The sequence below is a fragment of the Phoca vitulina genome, unplaced genomic scaffold, assembly GCF_004348235.1.
Source record: "Phoca vitulina isolate PV1807 unplaced genomic scaffold, GSC_HSeal_1.0 scaffold79, whole genome shotgun sequence".
Taxonomy (NCBI): domain Eukaryota; kingdom Metazoa; phylum Chordata; class Mammalia; order Carnivora; family Phocidae; genus Phoca; species Phoca vitulina.
Genome location: NW_022589782.1, coordinates 6,013,756 through 6,040,638, shown reverse-complemented (window position 1 = coordinate 6,040,638; position 26,883 = coordinate 6,013,756). Strand labels below are relative to the sequence as shown.

Sequence of the window (26,883 nt, the reverse complement as noted above, 5' to 3'; positions counted from 1 at the left end):
CCAAAAGCATCCCTAGCCTCCACAGAGAAGGCCCATCCTTGCTTAGGACCAATCCTCAGGGTGCTCTTTGACCCTACGAGACACCGAGTGAGGTGTTCCTTGGCATCTAGCCACGCCCAGTGCTTACATCTGTTCTGTAAATTGTGTGTGCTTGGGAGCCCTGGCTGAATTCAAGCTCTGGTTTCCCTTGCCTTTCTCCCTTACTGATTCCTCCCTCTCTGTGTCTATCTCTGCTTATGTATATTCTCAGTGTCTCTGTCTCTATCTCTCTGTCATGTGTAGATTCTTAGTGTCTCTCTCTGTCTCTCTCACTTACTTCTTTCATCTGTTCCCCTATGTGATCTTCCAGGCCTCCCACAACCCAGCCTCGCTCACCCTGCTCCAGCTCAGCTGGTACGTCCTGCCTCGTGGCCGCTGCCCCCCTTGCTCTCGGCTCTGTAGGGCTGGGCCTGCTTTGTCCCTCGGCCGGCCGGGAGCACCTGCTCCTCGGCAGCACCCACTGCACCCATCCGGACCTCTCTTCGCATTTGGCCCTTCTTACCCTGCATCAGTGCCTGGGTCCATCAGCTCGCTCCACTCGTACTCCTCTGCCCTGCTAGACCTTGAGCCCTTCAGAAATCTCCCTCGTGCCCTCTGTGTCCCTACAGCTCCGAGCGGAGCTGGCAGGACAGGCTCTCAGGGTATTTCCTGACCAATGGTTGTGGTTCTCCGGAGGGCAAACTCCCCGTGGAGATGGATTTGGGAGAAGGCATCACCTCTCTTGGAAGATGACAGGGATGCCTCATTGCCAGCCTGGGCTGTAGGGACCTGGGATGGCACGGTGGCAGGTCCATGGAAACACACAACTACGTAACCCTTTTTATTCCATGAAAGCCTCCCACAATGTGTTTTTTATTCCCCACCGATTCATCCTATCTGGCTTAAATAAGATTAGAACCTAATTAAAAACTAAGAGTAAAGGATTTTTATTTTATTTTACTCTTTTACTCATTGGAACAGGACCTTGCGCCACCGTGTTTAATTAGTGGTTTTACTTTCTAGTAAAGAACGGGAGGTTTCCAGGCTTTGTCTCCTCATCTGTGACCACTGGTATCCCGCCTGAAAGAATCTTAAAGGCTGCTGGTCTGGAGCTTCCCAGGGGGCAACGCCAATACCAAGAGGGCAGATGAGATAGATTTGGCATTGCATAGAAACCTTTGATATTCATCATTACATAGTTACTTTAAAAATAACTTTTAAGAATAAGAAACTGAATGAATCATTTTTTTAAATAATTTTTTAAAACGGAAAAGAACTCGTCAAACCCACCATTTTGTGGATAATGCTTGCTTAGGACGAGATTAAAGCAGATAAGGATACAAGTTTCCTTTTAAAATAAAAATTTCAAAATAAAAAAGTGAGTTGACATAAGGAAAGAAGGTCCGTCATAGAACAGGTGGGGAAATGAGCGGTGATGACTGAACTCTGAGAAATGCTCATCTGGACTCCTCTGCCATCTCAGGCCCTTGAGGGGGCTGGCCTGTGTGGGTGCCTTTGGAGATGCAGACCTTACTCTCCCTCCTTTGAACCTGTGGCCAGCACTGTGTTAGAAAGCGCTTTCCCACGGGGAGGGGAAGGAAGCTTCTGCACAAGTCGTGGGGGCCGCAGGGCCAGAGAGAGGACCCACCCCTGCACACGGCCCCTGAGACATCACCATCCTCCATCCACCTGGGTCCTGAATGTGGCAGCCCTGCATCCAGCCACGGCACGAGGAGTGTGCCCCCTGAACGGGGGCTTGAGGCAGGGATGCCATCACCCACTATGATTCCACCTGCATCAGGAGGATGGTTCACGGCCTCCTGCATTGGTTAAGGACAGGCTGGTTGCTTGGGGGTCCCGCAGCCCCACCACCTGGCTGACTCACTGCCTTCTCTGCTGTCTCAGAAGAACCTGAGAACTGGGAGGTCAGACCCCATGATTTCCTGAGGTCACTCCAGCTCTAAAGCTGAGCACTTCACTAAAGAAGTTGAAGATGCCTCAACATGCCCAGGGAGAGGTGCTGATAACCAAGCCCACTTTTTGTAGTGTGTGTCGGGGGGAGGCTCTCCATCCTAACAGGATGTTATTTTGAGGGATGAGATGAGGCGGGAAGACACACTGTGATTGTTCCTCAGGGACGAATTCGCCCCTGTCTGGAAGGAGGCTAGATTCCTCCTTCGACTCATTTTTGGACCTTGCCTGCAGCATCCTGTGGCCGCCCACCCAGGCCCAAGGCCCCCCGTCCCCCCACAGCAGCAGGCTGGCCTGGCCCCCGAGCCCTACCTTATTGTAGAGCTTCCACCAGCCCCAGAAACGCAGCTCCAGGAATTTGCGTGTGTTCCGCTGGATGACTTTCAGGCCGATTCTGCAAAAGGGAAGCGTCTCATGGATTAAAGCTTAGGTGTTGGGGCTCGGCTTCCCTGATGGAACGGTTCCTCCCAGACAGCACAAGGCCGAGACAGACCACTCATTTCTTCTTACGCTTCCCTTCCCTCTGCTCCCTCGCGGGAAATCACCCATTATTCTCTGCATCCTATCCATCTGCAGTCTCTGGAATCCACCTCCTTGTCCCTGGCACCTTGACCGGACTGTGATTTACTGAGGTCCCGGGTTGGGCTGGGCTGCTGTCCTACCCTCAGCCACTAACTGGAGTCCCTGCCTTCAGTCAGGGTCGAAGAGGGCCTGGTGGGTATCAGGAGCTCATTATTGCTGTTATTTGCTCATTACTGTTATTATTACTAATGCTATAACTAATACTACAACAAAGAGCCAGAGTCGACCAGAGGCCAGCCAAGGGAGCCCGAGCTCTTTTCTGAGAGAGACCGCTGGGAAACATGATTCCAGGGGCAAGGACTTGGAGTGAGGGCTTCTGGGTTCTAGTCTTGACTCTTTCCTCATGAACCGGGGCCAGGCCCTTCACCCTTCTGGCCTCAGTTTCCAGGGGGTGCTGGCCCTACCACATCCCTGTCATAGTATCATCACACGGATAAATAAGGGGCAGTGACCGGTAGGCTGTAGGAGAAGGATTTATATTAGGTGGTCCCTGTTAGGGGTTGAATTGTGTCCCTTTCCAAAAGAAACGCTGAAGTCCTAACCCCTAGTACCTGTGAGTGTGACCTTGTTTTGGAAATAGGGTCCTTGCAGATGTCATTACTTAGGTTAAGAGGTCATACTAGAGAAAGGGGGCCCCTAACCCAAGATGCCCGGTGTCCATATAAAAAGAAGGAAGCCGGTGTGGAGACGCAGACACAGAGGGAAGGCCTTGCAAAAACAGAGGCAGAGATGGGAATGATGTGGCCATGAGCCAAGAAACGCCTGGGGCCACTGGGACTGGAAGAAGCAAGAAAGGATCCTCCTCTAGAGCTTCGGGGGGAGTGTGGCCTGCAACAACTTGATTTCAGATGGCCGACCTCCAGAACCGTGAGAAAATACATTTCCACTGTTCTAAGGCGGCCAGGCTGTGGTGCTTTGTTACGGCAACCCTAGAAAACTAATACAGACCCCCAACAGGTTCTTTGGGCCGGCAAAGACACGGGCATCATCTCACTGCCCAGTGTCGCTAATGGAGCTGAGGCCTGTGTGTGTGGCGGGGTCCCTGGTCATCCCGTGTGGGTGAGCGTGGCCTCCGTGGTCCTGCCCCATTGGTGCTTGTGAGGTGCTACCTTCGTTCCAGCATCTTCTTGAACTCAATCCTCATAAGGAAACCCCGGAGGCGACACTGTAACATTGTCATGATCTTGGCCAGCCGCTCGTCCCGCATGTCCTCAAGCTTAGCCAGGATGCCGGCTCGGAAGAATACCTAGGGGAAAGACACACTCACCTGAAAATAGCCCAGCTATCACCGGTGGCAGCCACTTGGCAGGGAGTTTTAAATTCAAGCACCAGAGGTTCGGAAAGGTCCTTAAAAGTTAAGAGGGCCAGTCTGGTGCTGGTGGTTTGAGGCCCCTCGGGAACAGCTGGCCCCAGCCTGGACACCGCCAATAGCAGGACCACTGCCGGCCCCAGCGTCGGTTTCCCCCTGCCCTTGGCTCCTCCTGTGGGCCTTGCACTTCCTAGCTGGGTTACCCTGGACATGTCTCCTCACATCTCAGGGCCTCAATTCCTCATCTGTGAAATGGGGATGTTGATCCCTCCCTGAGGGTTGCTATAAGAATTAGATAGAGATATTGGGTGGAAAGTCTTGTATAAACTGCGAAGCTGTAAGTGAAAGGTGATAGATATTCATGATCCTTGCTGCTATGGCGACTGCCCGGCAGCCAGGGTGGCAAGGGGCCTGCCTTCTTTTACCACCATGCAAAACAGCCTTTGCACCGTCCCGGTCCCCCAGGGACCTGGGAGTGGGAAGAGGGGCTAGTGAGGGTGGGGGTGGGGTCGACTTTGTAGAAAGGATACAGGGTTTTACCAATGCTGCACAATTTCAGGCACCCAGCTCTGATGTGTGAATGGGACACATCCCCAGGAAAACAGGGCCAGCTTTGCAATGTGTTCAAAAGAGCAGGAAAGACCCAACCTCAGGGAAATGCAAATTAAGATCGCAAGGTACCAATCCCTCCTCCCTCCACCTGTAACTTTTAAGACTTCCGAAAAGGCAAGTGTTGGCAAGGTTGTGGATCAAGGTGAGTTGGTGCAACAGTTTTGGAAAGTGGTTTGGCATTCCCTTGTCAGGTTAGATGTTTGCACACTCCAAAACAGGCAGCTAGCCTCCTCAGCATTAACATATCGATCTCTGCCCTGGCTGCACATCGTTTCTGCCTGGAGGGCCTTGGAAAGATGCTGATACCTGGACATAGGTGATTTCAAACAATTTCTGGGGCGAGGCTCTGGCACTGGTATTTTTACCTCTCTCCAAAAGGATTCTAATGTACAGCCAAGGCTGAGAATTTCGTTCTAGAGAAACCCCTATGTAGGACCATGTGCAAAGATATTCAAAGTAGCATTGTTAATAACTGCAGGGGGGGAAAATGTCAATTTCCAGGGCACCTGGGTGGCTCAGTTGGTTAAGCGTCTGCCTTTGCTCAGGTCATGATCCCAGGGTCCTGGGATCGAGTCCCACATCGGGCTCCCTGCTCAGCGGGGAGTCTGCTTCTCTGCCCCTCCCCTGACTGGTGCTTTCTCTTTCTCTCTCTCAAATAAATAAATAAAATCCTAAAAAAAACCTGAAAAAAATCAATTTCCAAGGAGAGAAGAAAGGGTAATTGTGGCTTGGCTGTCTGAGGCAGCCTCATATGACAATGACGATGAATGAATGTCATGTTCCAAACAACAAGGATGAATCTTGGACATACGATGAAGTATTAGAAGCATGTTACAGAAGGGTATATCAAGTATGAATCTGGGCGCCTGGGTGGCTCAGTTGGTTAAGCGACTGCCTTCGGCTCAGGTCATGATCCTGGAGTCCCGGGATCGAGTCCCGCATCGGGCTCCCTGCTCGGCGGGGAGTCTGCTTCTCCCTCTGGCCCTCCCCCCTCTCATGTGCTCTCTCTCATTCTCTCTCTCTCAAATAAATAAATAAAATCTTTAAAAAAAAAAAAAAAAAAAAGTATGAATCTTCCATGAAGCTCAAAACCAGGCAAAACCCGGGGCCAGATGCATATATGATAAAACTATTTTTTAAAAGGCAGGAGGATGGTTAACATTCAGGACAAAGGTTACTCCTGGGGGTGGGGAGGAAAGAGAGGAAAGAGATGCAAAGATTAAGTTCTGGATTTTTAAGTGGGCTCATGGGTGGTTTTATTATTAGTATGTTTCATAATGTAACATCTTTTTGTAGGACATGATAGAAACTTCTAGAAGGATAGAAGGAGCCAGGAGACCTGTACCTGGCGTCAGCCTGCCTTGGATGTGCTATGTGACTTTAGCCAAGCCACTCTCCTTGGGGAGGCCTCGATCTCCCCTCCTGTTCAGTGGGAGTGCAGGACCCTGAGTCCTCCCAGCCCCGAGAGTCTGCGATTCCACATGTTGGGGCAGGGAGCAGAGCCCCCAGCTAATCTTTTATGTGGATGCTATGGATACCAACCGGAAAAGAATGGAAAAGAATGCTCCCTCTCCTTGCCTTCCTCCCCCACAAAAACCCAAAGAGCTAGCCATCATGGGGTTGAGACATTGGGCTTGATTTCATGAAATGTTTCTTGATATTTCACAATGGCTGCTCATTGAGGTGTGTCCTTTTAGGAGCAGTGAGGTGAGCATGTGGCTGGGGCTGGGGCCCACACGCGCCAACGATGGGGATAAGGGACACAGTTGACAGGCAGAATCATCCTGTTCTCTGTTCTGGCTCTGCCACCAGAAACTGCCTGGTCCTTGGGGAGCTAAGCTGTCCCCAGAATCCCCAGGCCTTTATCTGGACCCGAGGTTCCCAGTGCAACCCTTGCACAACCACAAACTGCAGTCCGTTTACCCAGCCAGTAGCTGTGTCACATGCTGGCCACGGCAGCCCCAGCTCCCCTTCCCGCGAGCGGCGTCATGGGGCCCGAGGCCTGCTCCATCCCGCCTAGTTCTGTGGAACTGGGCACATCAGCTCCATGCCCCTGTCCCTGCTTCCTCAAGTTTCCCATCCTTCAAAGGTAGGGGTGGGGGAAGCAGCTGGTATTCAGTGATTCTGACAAAATCTGTGATTCTGAAGTGTTCCTCTAAGTCAGTTTAGCTGTACACAGCATCTCTTAATTGTGAAGGAGGCCAAAGCTAATAGTTCTGGCAGATTCTACAGCAGCGTGAACAATTCTGCCAGCACTTACTACCAGAAGCAAGCTCCAGGGAGCTGGGGACTCTGTTCTGTTCACTGGTGTATCCCTAGAGCCTTGAACCGCACCTGGCACGGGAGGTGCTCTGCGAGCTTTGTCTAAGCGGCCAGATGTGTGGGATGCACACACAGCCTAGAGCATCCACGTGCTCCAGCAGGCCTGTGGGCTACACAGAGGCAGGCTTTGAGCCTGATGCTCCCGAATGCAAAGCTGGGACCCCTCCTGGGTCACCCTGGTTGTCATGCTGGGGTGCAGTCTGCTTGGGCAGCTGTAAATGGACACCTCGCACCATTAGCCCGGCTGGCCCTGCTGATCCCAACTGGACTCTGCAGGGCCAGGAAGTGGGACAGACACAGGGCAGCCCAGGCCCTGTGAGTTAGGATCAGGCAGCCTCTCTGAGTCAGCACCGACTCACCTGCCAGCTCAGGCCTGGAGCTTTCGGTGTGGGTGGGCTGGGATTATGGTGCCACCACACACAGCTTCATGCCCCAGTCAAACCCAGGACCTTGATTCTGATTGGGGCTCATACAGGTCTAGGAAATAATCTACCATTTATTAAGTACCTGTCTGAGCTGGGTTCTCACCCACATTATTGCTAATCACCTCCCAAATCCCATGAGATCAGCTGTATCAGCTCTCCTTTTTCAGAGGAGGAAACTGAGGCTCTCAGCAGCTGTGGGAGGGCTTCCCCAAGGCAGGTAGCTGGTCAGCGGCCAAGCTGGAATTCACCCCCTGAAGCCCACCTTCTGGGGACAAGGCTGGGTGGCATAGGGAGGGAGTGCCACCGGAAGACCATACCTTGGTGTGCCCGATTTTGTACTCATTCGCATCCAGGTCGATGGACCCGAGCAGCAGCTCTGAGGCCTTCTTGTTGTCTACGAATCCCTGAGGAATCACGTTGGGGTTGAGTACTTGGTACCTGGTGGGAGAGAGACAATGACAGTCATCATCATGCCCAAGCTGGTAGCTCAGGAAGCACATCCACGCAGCTGTTCTTTGCGATGGCCTTGGAGTCGAGGGTTAGACCTGTTTTACAGATGGCCACAGCAGGCCGTGGGGTGGGACTGACAGGAGGCCTTGGAGAGCGAACGTTTGTGTGGGTCAGGAGTTCAGGAGGAGGCAGGTGCTCCTAGAAATGAAGACACCAAAATCTTTCCTTCCTGATCTTTCCTTCCAGGCATAGGAGAAGCACTTTTTCCTGACCTGCCAGCAGGTCCTTCCCTGTTTAGAGCCTTCAGAGGGCTTGGACAAGATGACCTCTAGTGACTTGTCCTGCTCCATCCATCTGTGGTCATTTGTTCTAGCAGGTAGGGAGGGGGTAGAAGGAAAACAATGCCTAAGGTGGAGGTCTTAGTTTGGGTTCCACCAGAAGCAGACCTTGAGACAAGGATCCAAGTGCAAATAGTTTATTTGAAGGGGGCTGCAGGGTTGGGAAGGGGGTCAGGGAAGTCAATAAGAGGCATGTTATCAGATCAGTTATCACAATGGGCAGCTGGGGCTTAATGCTGCTGAGGGACACTGGGAACAGTGGTGTGCTGGAACCTGCAAGAGCCAACTGTGTGCATCTCTTCCCAACCCCACATTCAGTCATTCAGTGATGTCACATTGATGGCTCGAAATCAGCCATGGGAGTGTTTATCCCATGGAAATCCAAAGACACTACAAATCAGGGCTTTTAAATTTTTATTATTTTTAAAAATTTAACCTGGAGAGCGTATTGTTAGATCCTTATCTGGAAGCCAGTATAAAACATGCCTCATAGTTAGCCCACCAAGAAGGGTGAGGGAGTTGAAGTATTTCTACGCCAGCTGTCCTCAGTCACTGGTTGAGGGCTGCTCCCTGGGGAGGCATTACTTCCTGAGACTTTCAGCCTGCCAAGTAGCAAAGCAGGCTCCAGAGCCAGAGAAGGCCCTCAGGCAAAGAAATGCAGGTTCTAGCAGTTGTAAGTCAGGCCAGAGCATACTAATGTAATGGCAGTGAGGTGGTATCTGCTGTGAGGTGTAGCATCTGTGACAACAGGACCATATTTCTCAGTTAGTCCCTGGAAACTGAGAACTGTAGACTCACGGTATCAGGGAGACACCACTCACCTCTGTTTGAACTCCGGGTACTGCATCCTGTTTGGGAAGCCCTTCCTGCAAATACGGATGCCTTCTAGGACTCCATTACAAGCCAGCTGGTGCATGATCAGGTGGGCGTCCACCACGCCTGCCAAGGGGGAGGGCACAGGATGCTGTCAGGACCCTCTGGTGGGGCAGGCTACTCCTTGCCACTGCAGAAAGCTAACTGAGCATCTGTGTCGCCAACCCCAGTCTCCTGTCATCACTGCCAGGGGGCCCCACAATTCAGCCGAGACCCAAAGGCCCCCCTGAATGTGACTTCCACCTGGTGCCCACTCAGCCCGAACACGATTTTTGCTTTACAAAGCAGCTAGAACATGATTTTTGGATGATCCATTTTTTAAAAGATTTTATTTATTTGAGAGAAAGAGAGAGAGTGTGTGAGCGAGGGAAGGAGCAGAGGGGGAGAAAGAGAGACAAGCAGACTCTGTGCTGAATACAGAGCCCGATGCAGGGCTCAATCCCAGGACCCTAAGATCATGACCTGAGCCAAAACCAAGAGTCAGATGCTCCACCAACCGAGCAGCCTAGGCACCCCTGGATGATCCATTTTTTGAGGGATCCTTTGGTGCCCTGCTTTGCCCCAATCATCCCTGGCAATTAAAAGTAGACTTAATTCATACCTGGCTCACAGTTTGTGCTCAACAAACGTTAGCTATTTTTATTAATTGTTACTGTTTTGGTGGGTCAAAATTGTCCAAGTTTGAAAAAATTGGTGGGAGGAGAAGGAGGCAAAAAAAGAGAGACGGTACTTCATACTTTAAAAGTAATTAAACTTCTTTAAAGCGGGGCAGGGCGGGGGGAACTTCATTTGAGCAAACACTAACTTCACAGAGCCCCATGATGTACCTGATTGCTTGAACTCGTTGGGCACAATACAGCGGACAAAATGGGGAGCGGTGCTGTGGAGGGTGGTCATCAGCTTATTCAACTGCTCCTGGGATGGAGGAAAAAGAAACAGAAGGACTGAGTAGAGCTCAGTATTGGTGTTGCAGGACACCCATGCTCAGCAGAGGTGTTTATTTAGAGTTCAATTAATTAAATTAAAATTTAAATTCAAACTGAGTTCTTCTGCCACACCAGCCTCTTTTCCAGTACCCACTCGCCACCTAGGGCTATGGGCTATCGTAATGGATAGCATCTTGGGCAGTGGCTGTCCTCTCAGAGGGACTTGCCTAAGGTGACATAGTTTTCAGTAAGCAGGGCCCTTCCTGACTCAGTGCTGGCTCATCATAGAGTCTCAGTACTAGAAGGAATCGTATGCCTGTGAGGACAAACCCCTACCCATTGTTACCCTCCCCACTGGATGGTCCCTCCTCCTCTGCTTGGATACCTCTAATGAGGTAGCCTGCTCTGCCTTAGGGCAGCTAGATCCTTGGGAAATACTGAAATCTTTCTTTGTGCAACATCTCCCTGTTGGCTGCCCTTCTGCACTTTGGAATGTGTCCCCAGTCATGCCCCAAATCTGTAGAAGTTGTGATCAGCCCAGAAGATCTGCCAGCCAACTCTAGGGCTCAAGATCCTAGGCACTGATATGTCCATTGATACCACTCTCTGGATTTCAGTCTGAAATAACATGGTTGGACTGCACCATCTCTATGGATCTTTTCTGCCCTGAGGTCCTGTGGTTCTGTGACCCCTTCAGAAGGAAGCAAACTCCTCGAATGAAAGAGGCAGCCATAGGCATAGAAATGAAATCATCCTGTCCTGGGCTGGGAGGTGGCAGGCACACCACCACACCATTAGAAGGGAGGGTTTGATGGAGGGGAGGGTTCACTGGATGTAAAGTGGCCTGTGGGGCAGCCCCATACTCACCCTGTAGAAGTTGGAGACTGTCATGAAGGAAGACCCTCTCTTCTGCTTCTTGCTTCCAGCTGAGGAAGAAAGACAAGCATGTTTCATGTCAGAACACAGCATGGGGACAGTCAGCCCTATTAAGCGTTCTGTGTCAAGGAGATGCATTCTCTGGTTTAAAAAGGCTATTCTTGGGGGGCGCCTGGTTGGCATCTGACTCTTGGTTTCAGCTCAGGTCATGATCTCAGGGTCCTGGGATCGAGCCCTGTGTTGGGCTCCATGCTCAGTGGGGAGTCTACTTGAGATTCTCTTTCCCTCTGCCCCTCCCTGCACTCTCTCTCTCTCTCAAAAAAAAAAAAAAAAAAAAAGTCGTTTCTTGGGACAAGCTTAGGTGGGGCCCTCACACCAGGAAAGGGAGATCTACCAGGAAATGGGTGAATCGGATGACTGGCCTAATTGTCAAAAGGGGTGTTATGCTCTCCGAAGAGTGTGTATTCTTTTGTGATTTAGGGCTACACAAGAGGACACACTGTTCCCATTGTCTGGGAAGGAAGAGGAGCCCACAGACCATCTGGAGGAATTGCATATTGATGGTGAAAACATCTCTGAATTTGAGGAAATTTGTAGTACTTGCCCCTCTGAGTGGCGGCCACATTGGACAGCTCCCACCCTGGGGTGTTTCCCAGGGCTGGGCTTGGCCTTTGCCTCAGACAGAGAACAGGGAGCAGAAAATAAGGACACAGCATTTGGGCCTCAACTCTTCCAAAGCAGTATCACTCCACCTACAGGGGATACGGGCCCAGCGATCAATTCAGTTGATGGAATTTCCCAGAATGCATCTGCATCTTTCCATTGCACCATCGTCCATGGCCTACCTCAAGCAAGTTGTCATTCATTCATCCATTTAGCAAAAGTTGAATAAGAGAGTTTTGTTTCCTTATTTCCATTTTGGTCACTAAAAGGCATCAGTCCAGAGAGACTGTACACAACAAGGGGTTAGCTGTACCTGGAGCCTCCTCTTCTTTGAAGAGAATGGCCAGGAGTCCCAGGGATGATTTCTGGAACAAGCCCACCACTGTTTCATTCAGGGGGTCTTTGTTCTTCTCCAGCCATCCTGTGATGTTGTAACCCACCTGGAGGGGGGGCAAGTGCCAGTGGTTACCTTCAGGTCCAGACTCCGCCTTCCAGGTCCCACAGCCAGAACCTCTATCTACAGCTCAGCTTGCTCTGGGCTCCCAGGAGCAACCTTTAACCCCATCTCCGGGGGCTTCCATTCTTGACCTTTTCTGGAGTCCTGGGATGTCCCTGAACCACAGTATGAGGTAGAGTCCCTATTATCTGCTTTCTTGGGCATTCGCAGTTTGCCTGTTTAGGCCACCCTGTCTCCAAGCTTTTCTGACAAACCAGGACTCTCTAGCTACTCTCTGTCAGGCTGTGACCTCCTCTTGCATGTCTTGCTCTGCTGGCTACTCTGAGCCTGCCTAACCTCTGGCTCTTTTTCTACTCAGGTGGATTGATCTTCCAGGCTCAGCCCTTGCTGTGAGTGACTGGCCTTGACCAGCAAAATCCCAAGCTACATGAAGAGTGCCCTACAAGGGTGTCTGATCTCTCCTTGCTCAAGGGCACGTATCCCCTGGCCATTGCCTAGTGGAAGGGGGGGCTCCATCCATCTAGAACTGGGGGCTCCCTGTGCTCAGGTAATTGGATATCCATTAATTTCTGCTTCCCATTTTGCCACATGACCCGAGCTGGAGAGGCAAAGAGGAATCACTTTTCAGATTCTCCCACTGAGCATAAGGAACTGAGGGAAGCAGATAAGAAGCCAAAACCTTTGGGCTTTCCTTCTCTTATATAGCGTATAGACGTTTATCACTGCCGGACCTTACTTTAGAGCCTTCTTAGCGGTGCAGAGGCCCCATTAGACTTTGAATATTCCATTGCTACAAATACGGAGCTCTTCTCATTTCATTGAGGGAGGTGAGGTAGAGCACTTCAATCAGGCTCCCAAACCGCTGTTTGCTCTAGGCATTGGCACAATTCATTTTCCAAGTGATTGGCATTGTTATGGTTGATGAGATCATCAACTCCTGGCCCCAGTGCCCAATCCAACAGCAGCTTTCCTGACAGCTCTGTTCGAAGGCTGCTGTTTGCCTGCAGTTAAACCCACAGAGGCCCAACAGACGCCGGTGGTAACAGGAGCCTTGGCATTTACAGCAATACTGCAATCCCAAGGAAACCAAACTCATTCTTAAAAGCTGGCTGAACAAACCTTGTCTCCCCTATCCATTATTCATATAGAACCTGAGTCCTGGCGGCACTTAACTCCCTCTTCCCCAAGGACTAAGTTTGTCATGAGTGAAAAAGCCACTCCAGAGATGTCATTTTTTTGGTTTGGTGGCCACGAGCTGCCAGAGCAAGAAGTTAATCAATTGGGGGATAATTGGTGGGCTCGTGGCGTTTCTTTTCTCTTTTTGCAAGTGTTGGAAATTCTGTCCGAGTTCTCAGTTCAGCCGTCAAACCAAGGGCTGTAGACAATGGTGTGGCCCTGGTGGGTCTGAGGGCGTCAACTGCGGTCTGCTCCCTGGATTGCTTTGGGAGTCTCAGAGGGAGAAGTGATGAGGAAGTATGAGTCAGAGGTCATTTCACTGAGCCGATCACCCTGTTATATGGTGGCCGTGCTAGTTGGAAGCAGGAAGCATCAGGAAGGGCAGGGCAGGAAGGACCTACAGTAGCCAGAGTCGAATGCAGCAGGAAGGTGGCCACAGGGGGCGCCGAGGGGGTACTCACGGTGCCTGCATAGTGGATGAGCTCGAAGTGGGCCTCAGGCCCCTTGCCTTTGCCCCCCTTGGGCTTGAGGAAGTTGCTAGACTTGCCCAGGTGGTTGTCATACAGGGCCGCCTTGAAGGTGGCGTCGGTGGCCTTGGGGAAGACGCACTGTTCCTCCAAGATGGAGAAGATACCCATGGGCTAGAAGGGAAGAGCGGTGGATGGCGTTACAGGAGGCCACAGGACCCCAAGGGGGCCACTCAGGTGTTGGCCTGGGGGCGGTGGGAGGGGTGCCCCAGACACCCAGGTGGCTGGCCAGGAAGCAGAACTCTGGGCAAGGAGCCCTGGTAACGGTGCAGTAGCTCCACGGTCTGGTCTTCAAATGCCAAGGCCATTCAGACTTAAAAGAGGCTAGGATTCATTGACTCTAACAGAAGGGAAGATGGGGGTCAGAAGGGGCTACATAGCTCCCCAGATGCTAATCCCTCCCAAACAGTGGTGCCAGGCAGTCTTGGCCCTCAGGAAAATGGTAAAGTCAATGGCCCCTGTTCTCTTTGCACTTAACTCTCTTATCCGCTCTTGCCCTCAAGGACATTGCTGGCTACCAGCGGCCACAGATGGTTCTAGGTCTCTTCTCACAGAACAAGGGAGCTCAGAAATGCTGTGTCCCCCCCCACCCCAAACTATGGAGGGTCTGGATTTCTAAGGAAGATTTCTGGAAGAGGGCAGTGCTTAACCCCAAAGTTCAAACATGAGGACATTTCAGGTTCTGTGACAGCTGGACAGGGAGGTGTTTGTAGGTGTTAGGGGACAGGTGGATTGCACACGCAGCCTGTTTTTGGAGACTTTTTTTCCTGGGAAGTTAAGGCTGGTCTCACATCAGAAACCCCTGGCCGCCTTGCTGATAGCTTCTTTATGACGGCCCCAAGGCTGAGCCTCAGAGACAACATATTTTTATTTCTTTCCTTTATTTTTTAAGTTTTTACTTCACAGTAATTTTAGACTTGCAAAAGAGTGCAAAGCATTCCTACGTGTCTTTCATCGGACTTCTGGAAATGTTAACTCAACTTTGGTAACAATAATGAAAACCAGGAAATTAACATTGTTACAATACTACGAGCAGACTTTTCAGATTCTGTCATCTGTCCTGTTAATGTCCTTTTTCTATCCATTTTCTGCATTTGATCAAACCATATATATTCTTGAAGTAGGCCCTTTGCTAAAACGTTCCCTACGGTGTGATTACAGGGGTGGCCATAGACTGCCTGGGTTAGAACCTGACTCTGCCATTCACAGGTTGTGTGACCTTGGACAAGTTACTTCCCTTCTCTGTGCCTTAATGTTCCCATCTGTGAAATGGTGTAATACATCACCCCTCCCCCCCCCCCCACACATGCACATATGGTATGTGCTTATGGTACTTAGGATGAGCCAGTGACTTGAGGCATCCAATAGCCCAACTAACAGTGGTCATGGCAACACTATCATACCCATTTTGCAGAGAGGAAGCTAGAGGCCAGACCAACCAAGGTCATTAGCAATGTTGCTAGTGCCACCTCCCCACAGGCCCCAGTGAAATCCCCATCTGAGGCACAGCCTGGACAGAGCCCTGGCCTCTCTCTCAGCCCCACCTTTGAGCAGCAGGTTACCTTTTCCAGGAGGTCAATGCAGGCCTGTAGGTCAAGGCCAAAGTCGATGAAGACCCATTCGATGCCCTCCCTCTTGTACTCCTCCTGCTCCAGCACGAACATGTGGTGGTTGAAGAACTGTTGCAGCTTCTCGTTGGTGAAGTTGATGCACAGCTGTTCGAAGCTGTTGAACTGGAGTGGGAGGGCAGAGAGCGGGGCGTCAGCCAGGACCCAGACAGAGCCTCCCTGGGACCAGGACTGAGGGTTGAAGCACAAGCCGAGCTCAAATTTGCTGAGGGCCAACTCTTGTCAGGTGCTGCCCCAGAGGCCTGAATGCTGACCACCGGGCAGTCCTCCATCAGCCCTGCAAGAAGCCCTTCTTGGTTACCCTCCCCTGCAAAGGCCCAGAGCAGCTTAGCACCTGCAGAGCAGGGTTGTTGGGGAGCGGGGCCCAAACCTCAAATCCCACCTTGTGTGGCTAATGACAATCATTGTGGAAAGAATCATTTTCTTTCCAGGATAGAAATCATTTGAGAGGCTTTATGCTTCTGACCCCCTGTGTGCCTTTGGACAGTTCTCTCTCTGTGTGCAGTTTTTTTATCCTCATCTGTAGGATGAAAGGGTTTGAGGAGTTTACAAGCCTTTAAAAAAAAAAATCAGAGAGTGCTTTCTCTTAATGAAATCCCATGCTACAGCTGCATGAAAAATAGGTTAAAGCAGAGGTGCCATTGTAATCACAGAGCCCGCCCCTGTGTCAGACCCTGAGTGAGCTGTACCTGCTCAAAACCTTACAAGGCAAGAATGAGTAGTGTCCCCATTAACAGGTGGAGAAAGAGAGCTTGGAAGTGGCCAAGCTGGGATTCGAACCCTGTTTGTTTATTGCACACACTCTGTTGTTGGCGCAGAGCATCCTCCTTTCCCCTTGTCCCTCCACTGCTGGCCATCAGTGGCTTCCCAGGATGCCAGGGAGCACAGTTTGGAAACTCTAAGCCTCCTTCTGCCTATGAAATTAAATGATCCTATTGTAGACAGCAGTCAAATTAGCCTTTTAGAGCCTGAAAGAAATTGGGCTAAGTTTTGTGTGTGTGTGTGTGTGTGTGTGTGTGTGTGTGTGTGTGTGTTTAAAGTAGGCTCCATGTCCAGCATGGAGCCCTTGGGGCCTGAACTCACAACTCTGAGATCAAGACCTGAGCCAAGATCAAGAGTCAGACGCTCAACCAACTGAGCCACCCAGGTGCCTCTGGGCCAAGCTGTTTTTTTTTTTTTTTTAAAATCCATCTGTGGCCAGTAGAAATCTTAAAATAATAGGATAGTGGAGTGAAATGAACTTTATAGATCATCTCTTCCAGCCTGTTCATTTTAGAGTTGAGAAAACTGAGGCTCTGAAAGGAGTAGCTACTTTCCTAAGGCCATACAGCTAGTTGAGGGCCAACCTGAGTCCAGAACCAGATCTACTGACTCCTAGTCATGCTGCCTCCAATTACAAAGGTAAAATATTCCTGACCCACAACACCAGTCTGTGAGGAGCCTTGAGTCGCTCTTGTGTAGGAAAGAAGTGGGAGGCTACCAGTGTTGTGCTGGTAAATCAGCTTACTCTCCCTCTCAAAAATGAAAGAAAGAAGGAAAGAAAGGAAGGAAGGAAGAAAGAGCCTGATTTGACGTGTTGGCCGATTTCCATGGTGTAAATGAATCAACATGATGTCATGTATCAACATGATGTCAACTGAATCACAAAATTCCTGAAAACTCAACAATTGGCCCTCGTGAGCCAGTACAGGCTGGCTCTAGCACGCCACCCATTCTATCCAGTATGTTCACCCCGTTCTTTATGATTTGGTGCCATACAAATGAAGATGGAACTTCCTGGATGCCAAAAATCAGAGACCCAAGAGCAAACAACTGAGATTGGCCCATCCCAGGTCCAAGACGAGAAACAAGAGAACCATGGTGAAAAGTAGCTTTTAAAAGGAAAATGGTCACCCCAAAGCAGAAACAGAATGCCAGGGCAGGCACACCTCAAAGATCTCGAAGCCAGCGATGTCCAACACCCCGATGAAGAATTGCCTCTGCATCTTGGTGTCCAAGGTCTTGTTGATCCTGACCACCAGCCACTTGAACATCTTGTCATAGATGGCCTTGCCCAGAGCCCCAATGGAGTTGTTGCACTGTTCCATGTTCTGGCCCTTTTGCACAAACTCATTGCCTACTTTGACCCGGGGCCTGGTGATGCCCTTCTGGAGCTCCCCGGAATTGAGACCCATGAGATGGGCGACTTTGTCGGCCACTGAGTAGGGACAGAAAAAGCAGGTGAATGAGAGAAACATGACGCCTTGCCCCAGAGAAACCCAGCACCATCTATTGTGGTTAGGGAAGGGAGGGAGGAGAAGGTGGCAGAGACGCCGTGTTGCCCATGAGAAAAGAGACATCTGAGATGGTTTCCACACTCGCTCAAGGTCACGTGGCAAAGCAGAGCATAGAAACCAAAATCATGGCTCTGTCACATCTCTCTGAGACTATCAATGTCTGGATGTCCAAGGAACATTCTTGGTTTACAGCATGTCTCTGAGATGCACATGAAGCCTCAGAGAGCCGTGAGCCCCTGCCACTGGCTGCCGCCTCCGTGAACAGCCCCAGCCAAACACCTACCCTCCGTGGTGTCCACTTCAGCTTGCTCCTCTCTGGGCTTCTGCTTGAACTTCATGTTCCCAAAATGCATGATGCCCCCTGTCAGCTTATAAACACCGACCTTCTCCTCTGGGCTGAAGCCCAGCACGTCAAAGGCAACCTGCAGGGAAGAGAAAGGCAAGACAACCCTGGCTTCTCATTCCACAGGATAGAACCGTGGCCCTGCAGTTGTGGGGGTGGCACCTGTGGGCCATGGTGGCCACGGTGGTACGGGCGTGGACTCTGGAGATCAGACACGCCCTGGCCCGGAGTCAGGTCAGTTTTCCTCCAAGGAGCTCAGACCAGATGCTCTGCAATGTAGTCATTGTATTTATTTACCCTCCCTGGTCTCTGTTTAGTCATCTGCAAAAGGGGGATCATAGGTGTTCATAAGAATAAACCAGAATGATGTGTCAATGTTCAGTCCAATGCTTGACACATAGCACTTGATACATAATAACAAATGGGAAGTCGCATTATCATCACCATCATTATTACTGCTAAGGCTTCATGCTAGGTACCAGGAGAGGGAAAGGCAAAGGCGCATCAGGAATCAATTCTATTGTCAGACCCTAACAGAAGTTACAGGTGCTCAGTGTCGTAAGAGGAGAGAGGGGGTGTGGTGGAAACTGAGGAGACAGGAGGGTCGCTTCTAGCCAGGCTGGAGTACATGGCCCCTTTGGTTCCATGGAATCCTAGTTCGGTTCCGCTTGCTATGACAGGCTGGAGAGAAGTTCCAGCTGCAGCATCAGAGATCTCCAGGGGAGGATCTGGGCTGTTGCCCGGCCACTCGGAGTGGCCCCCACCCCAATTCTGGTGGCAATGCATGCAGGGCCCCCACAGTCTCTGTCTTGGCTCTCCCTGCCATGTGCCAGCCACACCGCTCCACTCACATCTGTGATCTGCAGCTCCTCCCCGTCGTCCATGTTCTCCACCACCATGACGCCCTGGTTCACCCAGTGGTACTCCTTAGGGTTGGGGACCAGCAGCAAAGTCTCTGCCAGGAGCAGGAAAGCAGGTTGGCAACTGAGTGACATGTGGTTTTCTTCTCTTTCCATTTTAAGCTGGATCCCTAAATGCCTCCCCTGTGCCCGGCATGATGGTGGGCATCGTGGGGTTACAGAGCTGGATAAGACAGGGTCCCTCTGGGACTACCCAGGGTCATGGAGGGACTTGAATGGGACACACAATGAGCTTTGGGGTGGCAAGAGGGTCTCAGCAACTTGGTTGTGTCCTTCAGTACTTGGCCCAGTACCTGGAGCCTACTGGGCCCCCTGTAGATACTTTTGGAATAAATCAATTCATATCTTTCTCCTTCCTCTGTCCTATAAAGAGCAGTTTATACTCTTAAGTCAGGAGGTAACACAATGTCTGCAATGGGCAGTAACAATCACTTGCACATAATATGCATGGATATTGTTGCTTTTACAAAGAAATATACTCACTTCTATTTTTCTTCACGTGCCTCTCTTGGTCTATCTTTGTTTTTCTACTTTGGGAAGAGACATGGGTGCAAGAAATATGTTCATGTTCCTTCATCTCTACTGTTGAGAAAAACTAGAGCCCAAGAAGGAAGATAAATGTTGGCTGTCACCCTGTTCTAGGGTCAGGGAGGTAATAAGGCCTGGTGGGGAGTGTGGTAGACAAGAGAGCTTGTGCTCCATCCAAAGCGGCCACCACCACTCAGCTGCCTTGATTAGTGCCATGTGGGAGGGCAGGCCCATGGCTACCAGATCTTTTGCTACTCCAGAGAAACCAAGAAGTTGATGGTGTATTGCTTTGCTTTTTATGTGAAGTCTTCCAATTTCAAAATGCCATCCATTAATCAAAAAGGACAGTGTGTCTGACGCAAATAAAGCCCAGTTGTGGGTGGGGAACGGTACCTAGTCTCTGATAGGGTTAGGAGGTGTGTATGTGGAAGATTGAGTCTTCACCTCCCCCACTGACTTTATACCCTGAGCAGGTCTGCCATGAACAGTTGAGCAGGTTGGTGCCTGCACAAGAACATCTAGGTGAGTAAGTGAGTATACTCTGCTCATTAGAGTATGTGCTCAGTGTGGGCTGTGTCCACCCAGAGGGGAATCTCTTGTTATCACACATGCGATGGTCCTGGGCTGACCTCTCTGCTCCTGTCTGAGCATTGGGCCCAGAGGCAGCAGGTCCAAGCCCCATACTCCAGGTCTGTGTCTCAGCCATGAGTTGCAGGCATTCCAAAGCCCCATCTGTGGTATGGGCCAACAGTGGTGTTAAGTCTCATGAGGCCCTTGTGAAGATGGGATGTGAGTAGAACTTTGAGAAAGTTCCTTGTAACCTATGCATGTAACTCAAAGGGATTCCTGCAGAACCACCGGGGGTGGGAAGAGGTCACTGGACCTTCTGTCCTCAGGAAACTTTTTGTTACTGAAACAAGAGGCAAAGCAAGTTAAGGGGCAGGCAGACAGACAACAAGACCTTTACCAATAAGTTCAGGCTTCTTGTTGGAGAGAATCTGGTAGAAAATGTGGTAGCCCCTCTCAGTGGCTTGCTGTGAGATAACACGAGATTTCTCTAAGAGATCTGGAAAGGAAGATGCAAACATGTCCATAAATACAGTCCCATTCTGTCTGGAGTGCAGCGTGCCATGGCCAATGGGCTCCCCTCTCCATACAGCCCCACGCAATAGCCAGTCTGGGGGCCATACCTTTTGCCCCGGACACAGCTTCTGGGGGACTGTCTGCCCACGGAGGGGAGCCCTGGAGCAGGGCCAGCCCCCCGGGCATGAGACAACACTGGACCCCACACCCTGTGTAGCTGGTCCCGCCCCAGAAGAACCCTCCAAAGGGGGCCAGACTCACAGCTCTCAATGTCAGCTCCAGCCAGCTTGCCTGTTGTTCCGAAGTGGATTCGGATGAACTTGCCCTGAGCAGGGAGGAGAGGGTCGTGAGGGAGGATGCAGGTAGTTCTAGACCAACACAGTCCCTCGTTGGCAGCCCCCCTGAATTCCAAGGGCGCTCATTGTTGGACTGTAACTGGGCCAGATGTCACTGTATGTGGAGCTGCGGATTACCCACGCAGAGGGGTAGAGAAGATGAACAGGGCTTAGAGCAAAATTTAGGTTCTGTGGGGTAGCTCCACAGGACATTTGTGGGGAGAGGAGCACCGTCAGGAGGGGCTGGGACCACTGGGAAGTGTGCTTAGAGGCAGACATGGTGGGAATTTGGCCAGAGAGTGTAGGGGGCACACTACTGAGTCTCCCTACTGAGACACCGCATGCCTCTCCCTGACCTTTGGTAGAACCATCGGTAAATTCTCCTGGCAATAGGTGTCTCTGTGTCTCCATCCCTGCTGCTCCTGGCCCCTCTGCCCCTCCCCTCTGTTTCTCACCTGCCTTCACTTCCTCCCTGCCCAGCTCTGTTTACCTAGGCTCCCTGCCAGCCCACTGGCTCAGACAATGAGGGACCTGAGCAGAAGACTGGGAATCAGGAGGGAAGCCCGGGCATTTCTCCTCTCTGGGCAGCCCTCAGGTAATGGGAAGGTGGAGCTCCCACGAGAGGGCTGAGCTAGCTCCAGAATCCACCAGGGCCCTGGGGACAGCACATTTCCTGCATCCCTCCCAACAGGGAGGAGGTGGAGGGGAGGGATGAGGGGAGTTGTCTACAGCTTCCAGCAGATGTGAATCTCTGGCTCCCCCGTCTGACTTCTCAGCCTCTCCATCACCGTGTTACCAAGTCTCTGCTTTCAAGCTCCTGGATTTAAATACTGACGTGGGCTCTGTTTGATATAGACCCCGACAGATAAGACCTTAAAAATCTGGGAAGGAGATGCCACCTCATTCCATTTGCATGTTTAAATCAGCTCCAATTTCCTTACCTGGAACGAGGTGATGACACTTCCCCCTCCCCCCGCACCCCCACCCCCCACCCCCGGGCTGTCGTTGCCACTGCTCATACTTACAAAGCGAGAGGAGTTGTTGTTTCTGATGGTCTTGGCATTCCCGAAAGCCTCCAGCACAGGGTTTGCCTGGATGATTTGATCCTCCAGGGACCCCTAATCCAGAGAGAAACACGAGGTTGGGTGCTGCCTGGGGATTCAGGGCTTTCAAAGGACTGCGGCTTTTGAGCCAGGAGCCAGGAGGGGAAGGGCCCTGGGAGGCCTGGAAATCAGGGCAGGAAGGAACCTGGGAAGAGGGCCACCACCTGAGGACTGTCCCTCTGCAGCCCTGACATGAGAGGGGCACCTGGCAGATGACAGGCCTTGCTTCGTAGCTATTGTTCCGTACTTTGCTATTGCTAGAGAGACTCCTGAGTGAGCTGAAAACCCTTTCCCGGGCATCCCTGATCTTCCTCACAAACTCTTCTCTGCTTTGTGGGCCTTTATAGATGCCACTGGCCCAGCTATTGCTCCTTGTGCCCCCGAGCTGCCAGGGTCTGCGGAAGCAGCTGAAGGAGGAGCTGGTGTTCCCCTTTCTCCCCTGCCAAGCACCAGCGGCTCTGCCATCTGCCCTTCTGGGGACAGACGTGACCTGGGGCAGTAGAATACATACTGTAGGAGGAGCCCCAGGTCTGTGGCCCCCTTCTCCTTATGTGGTTTCACCCTTCTCTCCAAGCCTGTCTACTCCTCTGTAAAATGGCCCAAACCCACAGGACAGCTGCGAGGGTCTCATGGGCTCTGCTGTGTGTGCCTTCCCGTGTGTGCCCTCCTGTGTGTGCCCTCCCGTGTGTGCCCACCTGTGTGTGCCCTCCCGTGTGTGCCTGAAGACAGGGTGGGCTGGGGTGACAGACTGAGTGTGCCCATCAGCCCTACCTTTCCATCTGAGGACTGTTTGCCTGTTCCTCCGACGTTGGCAAAGTACTGGATGACCTTCTTCGTGTTCTCAGTCTTGCCAGCACCAGATTCTCCACTGCAAGTGGAAAATAGGAGCAGACTAGTGAAACACGAAGAGGGTATTGGCCACAGAGAAGCAAAGCAATAAAAGGTGCAGGCTGAGTGTTGCCATGATTCATCCCTCAGCCAGGACAGGGACAGACAGTTGGGGGGTGGGGTTGGGGACACAGAGGCCCCCCCCTCAGTTTCACAGGTGCAGCCTCGATGTCCTGCTAAGCCCATTCACAGCCTGCAGATTTCCATACAAAGTCCCACCAATTAATTCTAAGAAGGCTTAATTACATGTGTAAGACACAAACCTAATTATATGTATATAGACAGAGACAGAAGGGACACTTACGTGATTAGCATAGACTGATTTTCACGATCTGCAGGGAAGAAAACAGCAACAGGAAGATGTAATTAGGAAACACTTAGAAACTAGACATTTGACATCGCCCTGGTGAATCAGTTTGCATCTCCCTGCATCCCACCCAGCTTGGAGGTGGGCTGCAGCAACCAGCAGAGGCCCAAACCCCTGGGTCCTGTGGGGTCCACGGCCACATGCCTGCCGCTGCAGCGTGCACCTTTGCAGAAGGGCCCAGAATTTACCATCCCCATCCTATATAGCTACCCAGTCATAAGCAACATAATAAAAATCATTTCATGGGCCACCATGCCATACAGCAGAGATCATACAGGGAATGGTTAAGTGTTGACTTGAATCCTGGGCAAGTTACTTAGCCTGGTATCCCGTGTTTCTGTGAAGCTCAGATGAAATGCGGCGTGAGGTAGGGCTGGTACATAGCAAGTGCCCTGCGCCCTCACTGAGCCCTGGTACCCGGCGTTATCATCACATGCTGCTGCTTCTTAGCACGTAGCAGAGAACTTCAGTGAGTGGTATGGAGTCAGGGTTGGGATTGGGTAGTGTGTGGTTCTAAAGCGTTTGGAGTCAACGGCAAAAAGAGTTTTTGTGGCCCACCTAGAGAGCCCCAGCAGGCCCCCACCGCACTCACTCATGAGCATGTCGTGGTAGGCGTTGTCAGAGATGGAGAAGAGGTGTGGTGGCATCTCCGTACGCTTTTTGCCTTTGTACATGTTGGCCACACGGGCTCCGTAGATGGGCAGCCACTTGTAGGGGTTGACTGTCACACAGAACAAGCCCGAGTAGGTCTGGTGGGAGGCGAGGAAGACAGTTAGCTGGCCTTTCCTCCTGGTGTCCTCTTCCCTCCAAGCGCTAGCCTGCCCTAGGGGGGCCTGGCTGGAAGGCACTGCCAGCCTGGAGACATACAGTGGCCTCCCCTCCGGGAGGCAAAATCTGTATCTGAGCATCTAGTCAGCGAGCAAAACAATCCTTCGCTTTTATCTATATATTTGTCTCATTTTCCTTTGGCTTAATTATTTGCGTAGATCACACAGTCACTGTATGGGCAAATACTCGGGGGAAAAAGTCCCCCTAGCTGCTCGGTGCCCGCCTCCTCCTCCCCCCGACCCCCTTCCATGGTTTTTGATGCATATACATACAAATCCAGGCATGCATTCTTATCCACCCCCCTTCTTGTTTTTAAAGCAAAAGATAGCTTTCTGTAATACTGTTCTATATCTTGCCTTTTCCGTTTAATCTATCTGAGAGATTTTCCATGAGTTCACAGAGAGACTTCTGGGGTGTTTTAACAGCTGCAGAGCCCTCCCTGTGTGGGCACAACCCCTCCTGGTGGGCAGCTGGGTTTGATCTACTTTTAAGAAGGGACACCGATTTCTCTTTTCATCACAAGGCAATTTTGTAAGGAAATCGTCCCATTAAAAAGAAAAAAAAAATCGGAAAAGCCAATGAGGTAGCAGAAGAAATTATCTGAGGGGGAATAAGGGAGGGCAGAAAATGGCCACATCTGTGGGTCCCCATTCATGAGTCCCAAACTGTCCTCCTCCTCGCTGGATGTTCACACCCACCTGATACCCCTGCCCCCCACCACATGCCTCTTTTCAGTTCAACTTTAAAACCTTCCCCTTTGGCCCAAATGGGAATAAACGCCTCCCCACCCTGCCCCAGCTTCTTCTCAGCATAGCTGCCATATACAAATTGAGTTTTTAAAAGTAATCATATTAAACAGAAAGTGATCCAAAGAAAGAGAAACAAAGATGAGATAGAGCCCACTTAAGGAGTTGAGAGTATGACACACAGTGTATCACCCTGGGACTCCTGCCACTGAGTCACTCTTTCCCACCAGTCCTATCTGAGGGTGGGGGTGGGGTGGACAGCAGATGGATGGATGGATGGATGGATGGATGGATGGATGGATGGACAGGGGGTGACATCTAACAAGGCCGTATGAAGTCACCAGGGGGAAAATGATGTCTTGATGGGAGAGTTTCCAGGGGTGTGGTGGGGAGGAAGACTTCCAGATGACAACCTCAGCAAAAGGTGTTATCAGCTGCCCGTGGAGGTGGCGCCACCACTGAGACATTGAAGACTTGGAGTGGAAGTTCTAACGTATCAGAAACATGGTCCCTGTGCCCTTGCCTGAGCCATACCATGTGATGGTTGCTGGGAAGGTAGAGTAGCAGCTGTACCCTTCCCATCAGGAGAGGGGTTCAGAAGATCTGCAGCCATCCCTCATCCCCACTGCCGGCCCTGGGCACTCACATAGATCCTCATGTTGGTGTAGCGCTGGCGCAGATTGTTCAGGACGCTGGCCTCATTCAGGAAAGTCATGTCTGCCATGTCACTGGCTTGATAGAATTTTGGTGGGTTCATCTGCTGGACATCATCCTTCTTCAAAGTGACAGTCTGGGTGGGGGAGTGTCAAGACACAACAGGAATTAGGAAATAGTACAGTCAACAGCCATATCAGCCTCTGGCGCAAGGTACCACACACTGATATCTTGGAAGGAGCTGGAGTCAGGTGACCAGTCGGCCCAACTCCTGGTCCAGCCATGTCCCACTGTGCAGCCTGGGCTGAGGAGGGACTCCAAGGCCATCTGAGTCCTGACTGCCTCCCCTCTGAAGTAGGGATGACAGGAGCTTCCTTGGCTGGCTGCTGGGAGAACTATATTAACTTAAGCAGGATCCCATAAAATACCTTATAAGCTATTAAATTCCATCCCTACATTCAGAGCACCTCTGGGCCCTGCTTCTCTTCCTGCCAAGTCCATTCTGATAGCTGAGCAGAACTTGCTCTTCAATCCTAGGGACACTTTGCAGAGATGTGATTCTTGGCTCTCTGCCTTGAGAATTGGTGGTGGTTTCTAAATAGCAGTGAACTTTTTCATTGAAAAAAAAAGGGAGGCGCCTGGGTGGCTCAGTTGGTTGAGAGTCTTTTTTTTTTAAGATTGTATTTATTTGAGAGAAAGAGAGCATGAGTGGGAGGAGGGGCAGAGGGAGAGGGAGAAGCAGACTCCCCACTGGGTGCCAAGCCTGACATGGGGCTCCATCCCAGGACCCCGAGATTATGACCTGAGCCGAAGTCAGACACTTAACCAACTGAACCACCGAGGCGCCCTTGAGCGTCCGACTCTTGATTTCAGCTCGGGTCATGATCTTGGGGTCGTGGGATCAAGTCCCTCGTTGGGTTCCATGCTCAGCATGGAGTCTACTTGTCTCTCTCCCTCTACTCCTCCCCCTGCTCTTTCTCTAACTCTAAAATAAATAAGGGGTTGCCTGAGTGGCTGTCAGTATAACAATAATAATATATATATAATATAATGATATAACAATAATAAAATAAAGTAAATAAAATCTTTAAAAAAAGACATTTCCCTGCTCCCCCCAAGCCACCTTGAAGAATAAAATTGAAAGCAAGCAAGCAAACAAGACAATAATAATAATAATAATAATAATATAATGAGTACTGAGCAGTAAATGTGTCAGGGTGAAAGTAGCACAGGGTTAGGAGTCTGGAGCGCCTGTGCACAGCAGGCAAACCCCATCCCCCCTCTGTGCCCCCCTCCAATTTCTTCATCTGTAAATGAAAACTAGCACCAGCTCTTAAGTTCCAGCATCTGGGACCAAAGCTCAAGACATGTGATCCAGAAAACAAACATCTTTGAGCTGCCTGCAGCCTGAGATGTGAGGCTTGAACACATGCTGGGATTTCTGGGACTTTTAATAATTTATGAGTTCACTAGGCAGATAATTTGAAACCTTGACAGTTCTGGAAAATCTACCCACTAATGGTCACCACACCCCTGGTAAATCAAGCTGGGTTTTATTCAGAGTCCATTTCCGGGAGTTCCCAGATCTCTGGACCTCACCCTCAGGCAAACCTTCTCTCTCGGCTCAGGCAGAGGACAGGGCCCTTTGCCTTTATCTTA

At 51.0% G+C, this 26,883-nt stretch overlaps 2 protein-coding genes across 2 annotated transcripts in view; one reads left to right on the top strand and one right to left on the bottom strand.

Moving 5' to 3' along the window:
* The window catches only part of KPNA7 (karyopherin subunit alpha 7), a 113,816-nt gene that overhangs the window by 43,673 nt on the left and 43,260 nt on the right, over nt 1–26,883 (top strand). The gene's annotated exons all lie outside the window — the stretch shown is intronic.
* LOC116625571 (myosin-16) overlaps nt 1–26,883 on the bottom strand; it is a 63,116-nt gene that overhangs the window by 31,535 nt on the left and 4,698 nt on the right. Inside the window, exons 3-21 of the mRNA XM_032394230.1 lie at nt 25,217–25,360; nt 23,589–23,745; nt 22,934–22,961; nt 22,513–22,609; nt 21,664–21,756; nt 20,565–20,628; nt 20,188–20,286; nt 18,624–18,727; nt 17,713–17,851; nt 17,082–17,350; nt 15,088–15,258; nt 13,460–13,639; nt 11,679–11,805; nt 10,694–10,752; nt 9,728–9,815; nt 8,849–8,966; nt 7,557–7,677; nt 3,681–3,817; nt 2,302–2,383 (exon numbers count right to left, since the gene is read on the bottom strand). Coding sequence (XP_032250121.1) covers nt 2,302–2,383; nt 3,681–3,817; nt 7,557–7,677; nt 8,849–8,966; nt 9,728–9,815; nt 10,694–10,752; nt 11,679–11,805; nt 13,460–13,639; nt 15,088–15,258; nt 17,082–17,350; nt 17,713–17,851; nt 18,624–18,727; nt 20,188–20,286; nt 20,565–20,628; nt 21,664–21,756; nt 22,513–22,609; nt 22,934–22,961; nt 23,589–23,745; nt 25,217–25,360 — 2,277 coding nt within the window. The remainder of the gene's footprint in view (nt 1–2,301; nt 2,384–3,680; nt 3,818–7,556; nt 7,678–8,848; nt 8,967–9,727; nt 9,816–10,693; nt 10,753–11,678; nt 11,806–13,459; nt 13,640–15,087; nt 15,259–17,081; nt 17,351–17,712; nt 17,852–18,623; nt 18,728–20,187; nt 20,287–20,564; nt 20,629–21,663; nt 21,757–22,512; nt 22,610–22,933; nt 22,962–23,588; nt 23,746–25,216; nt 25,361–26,883) is intronic.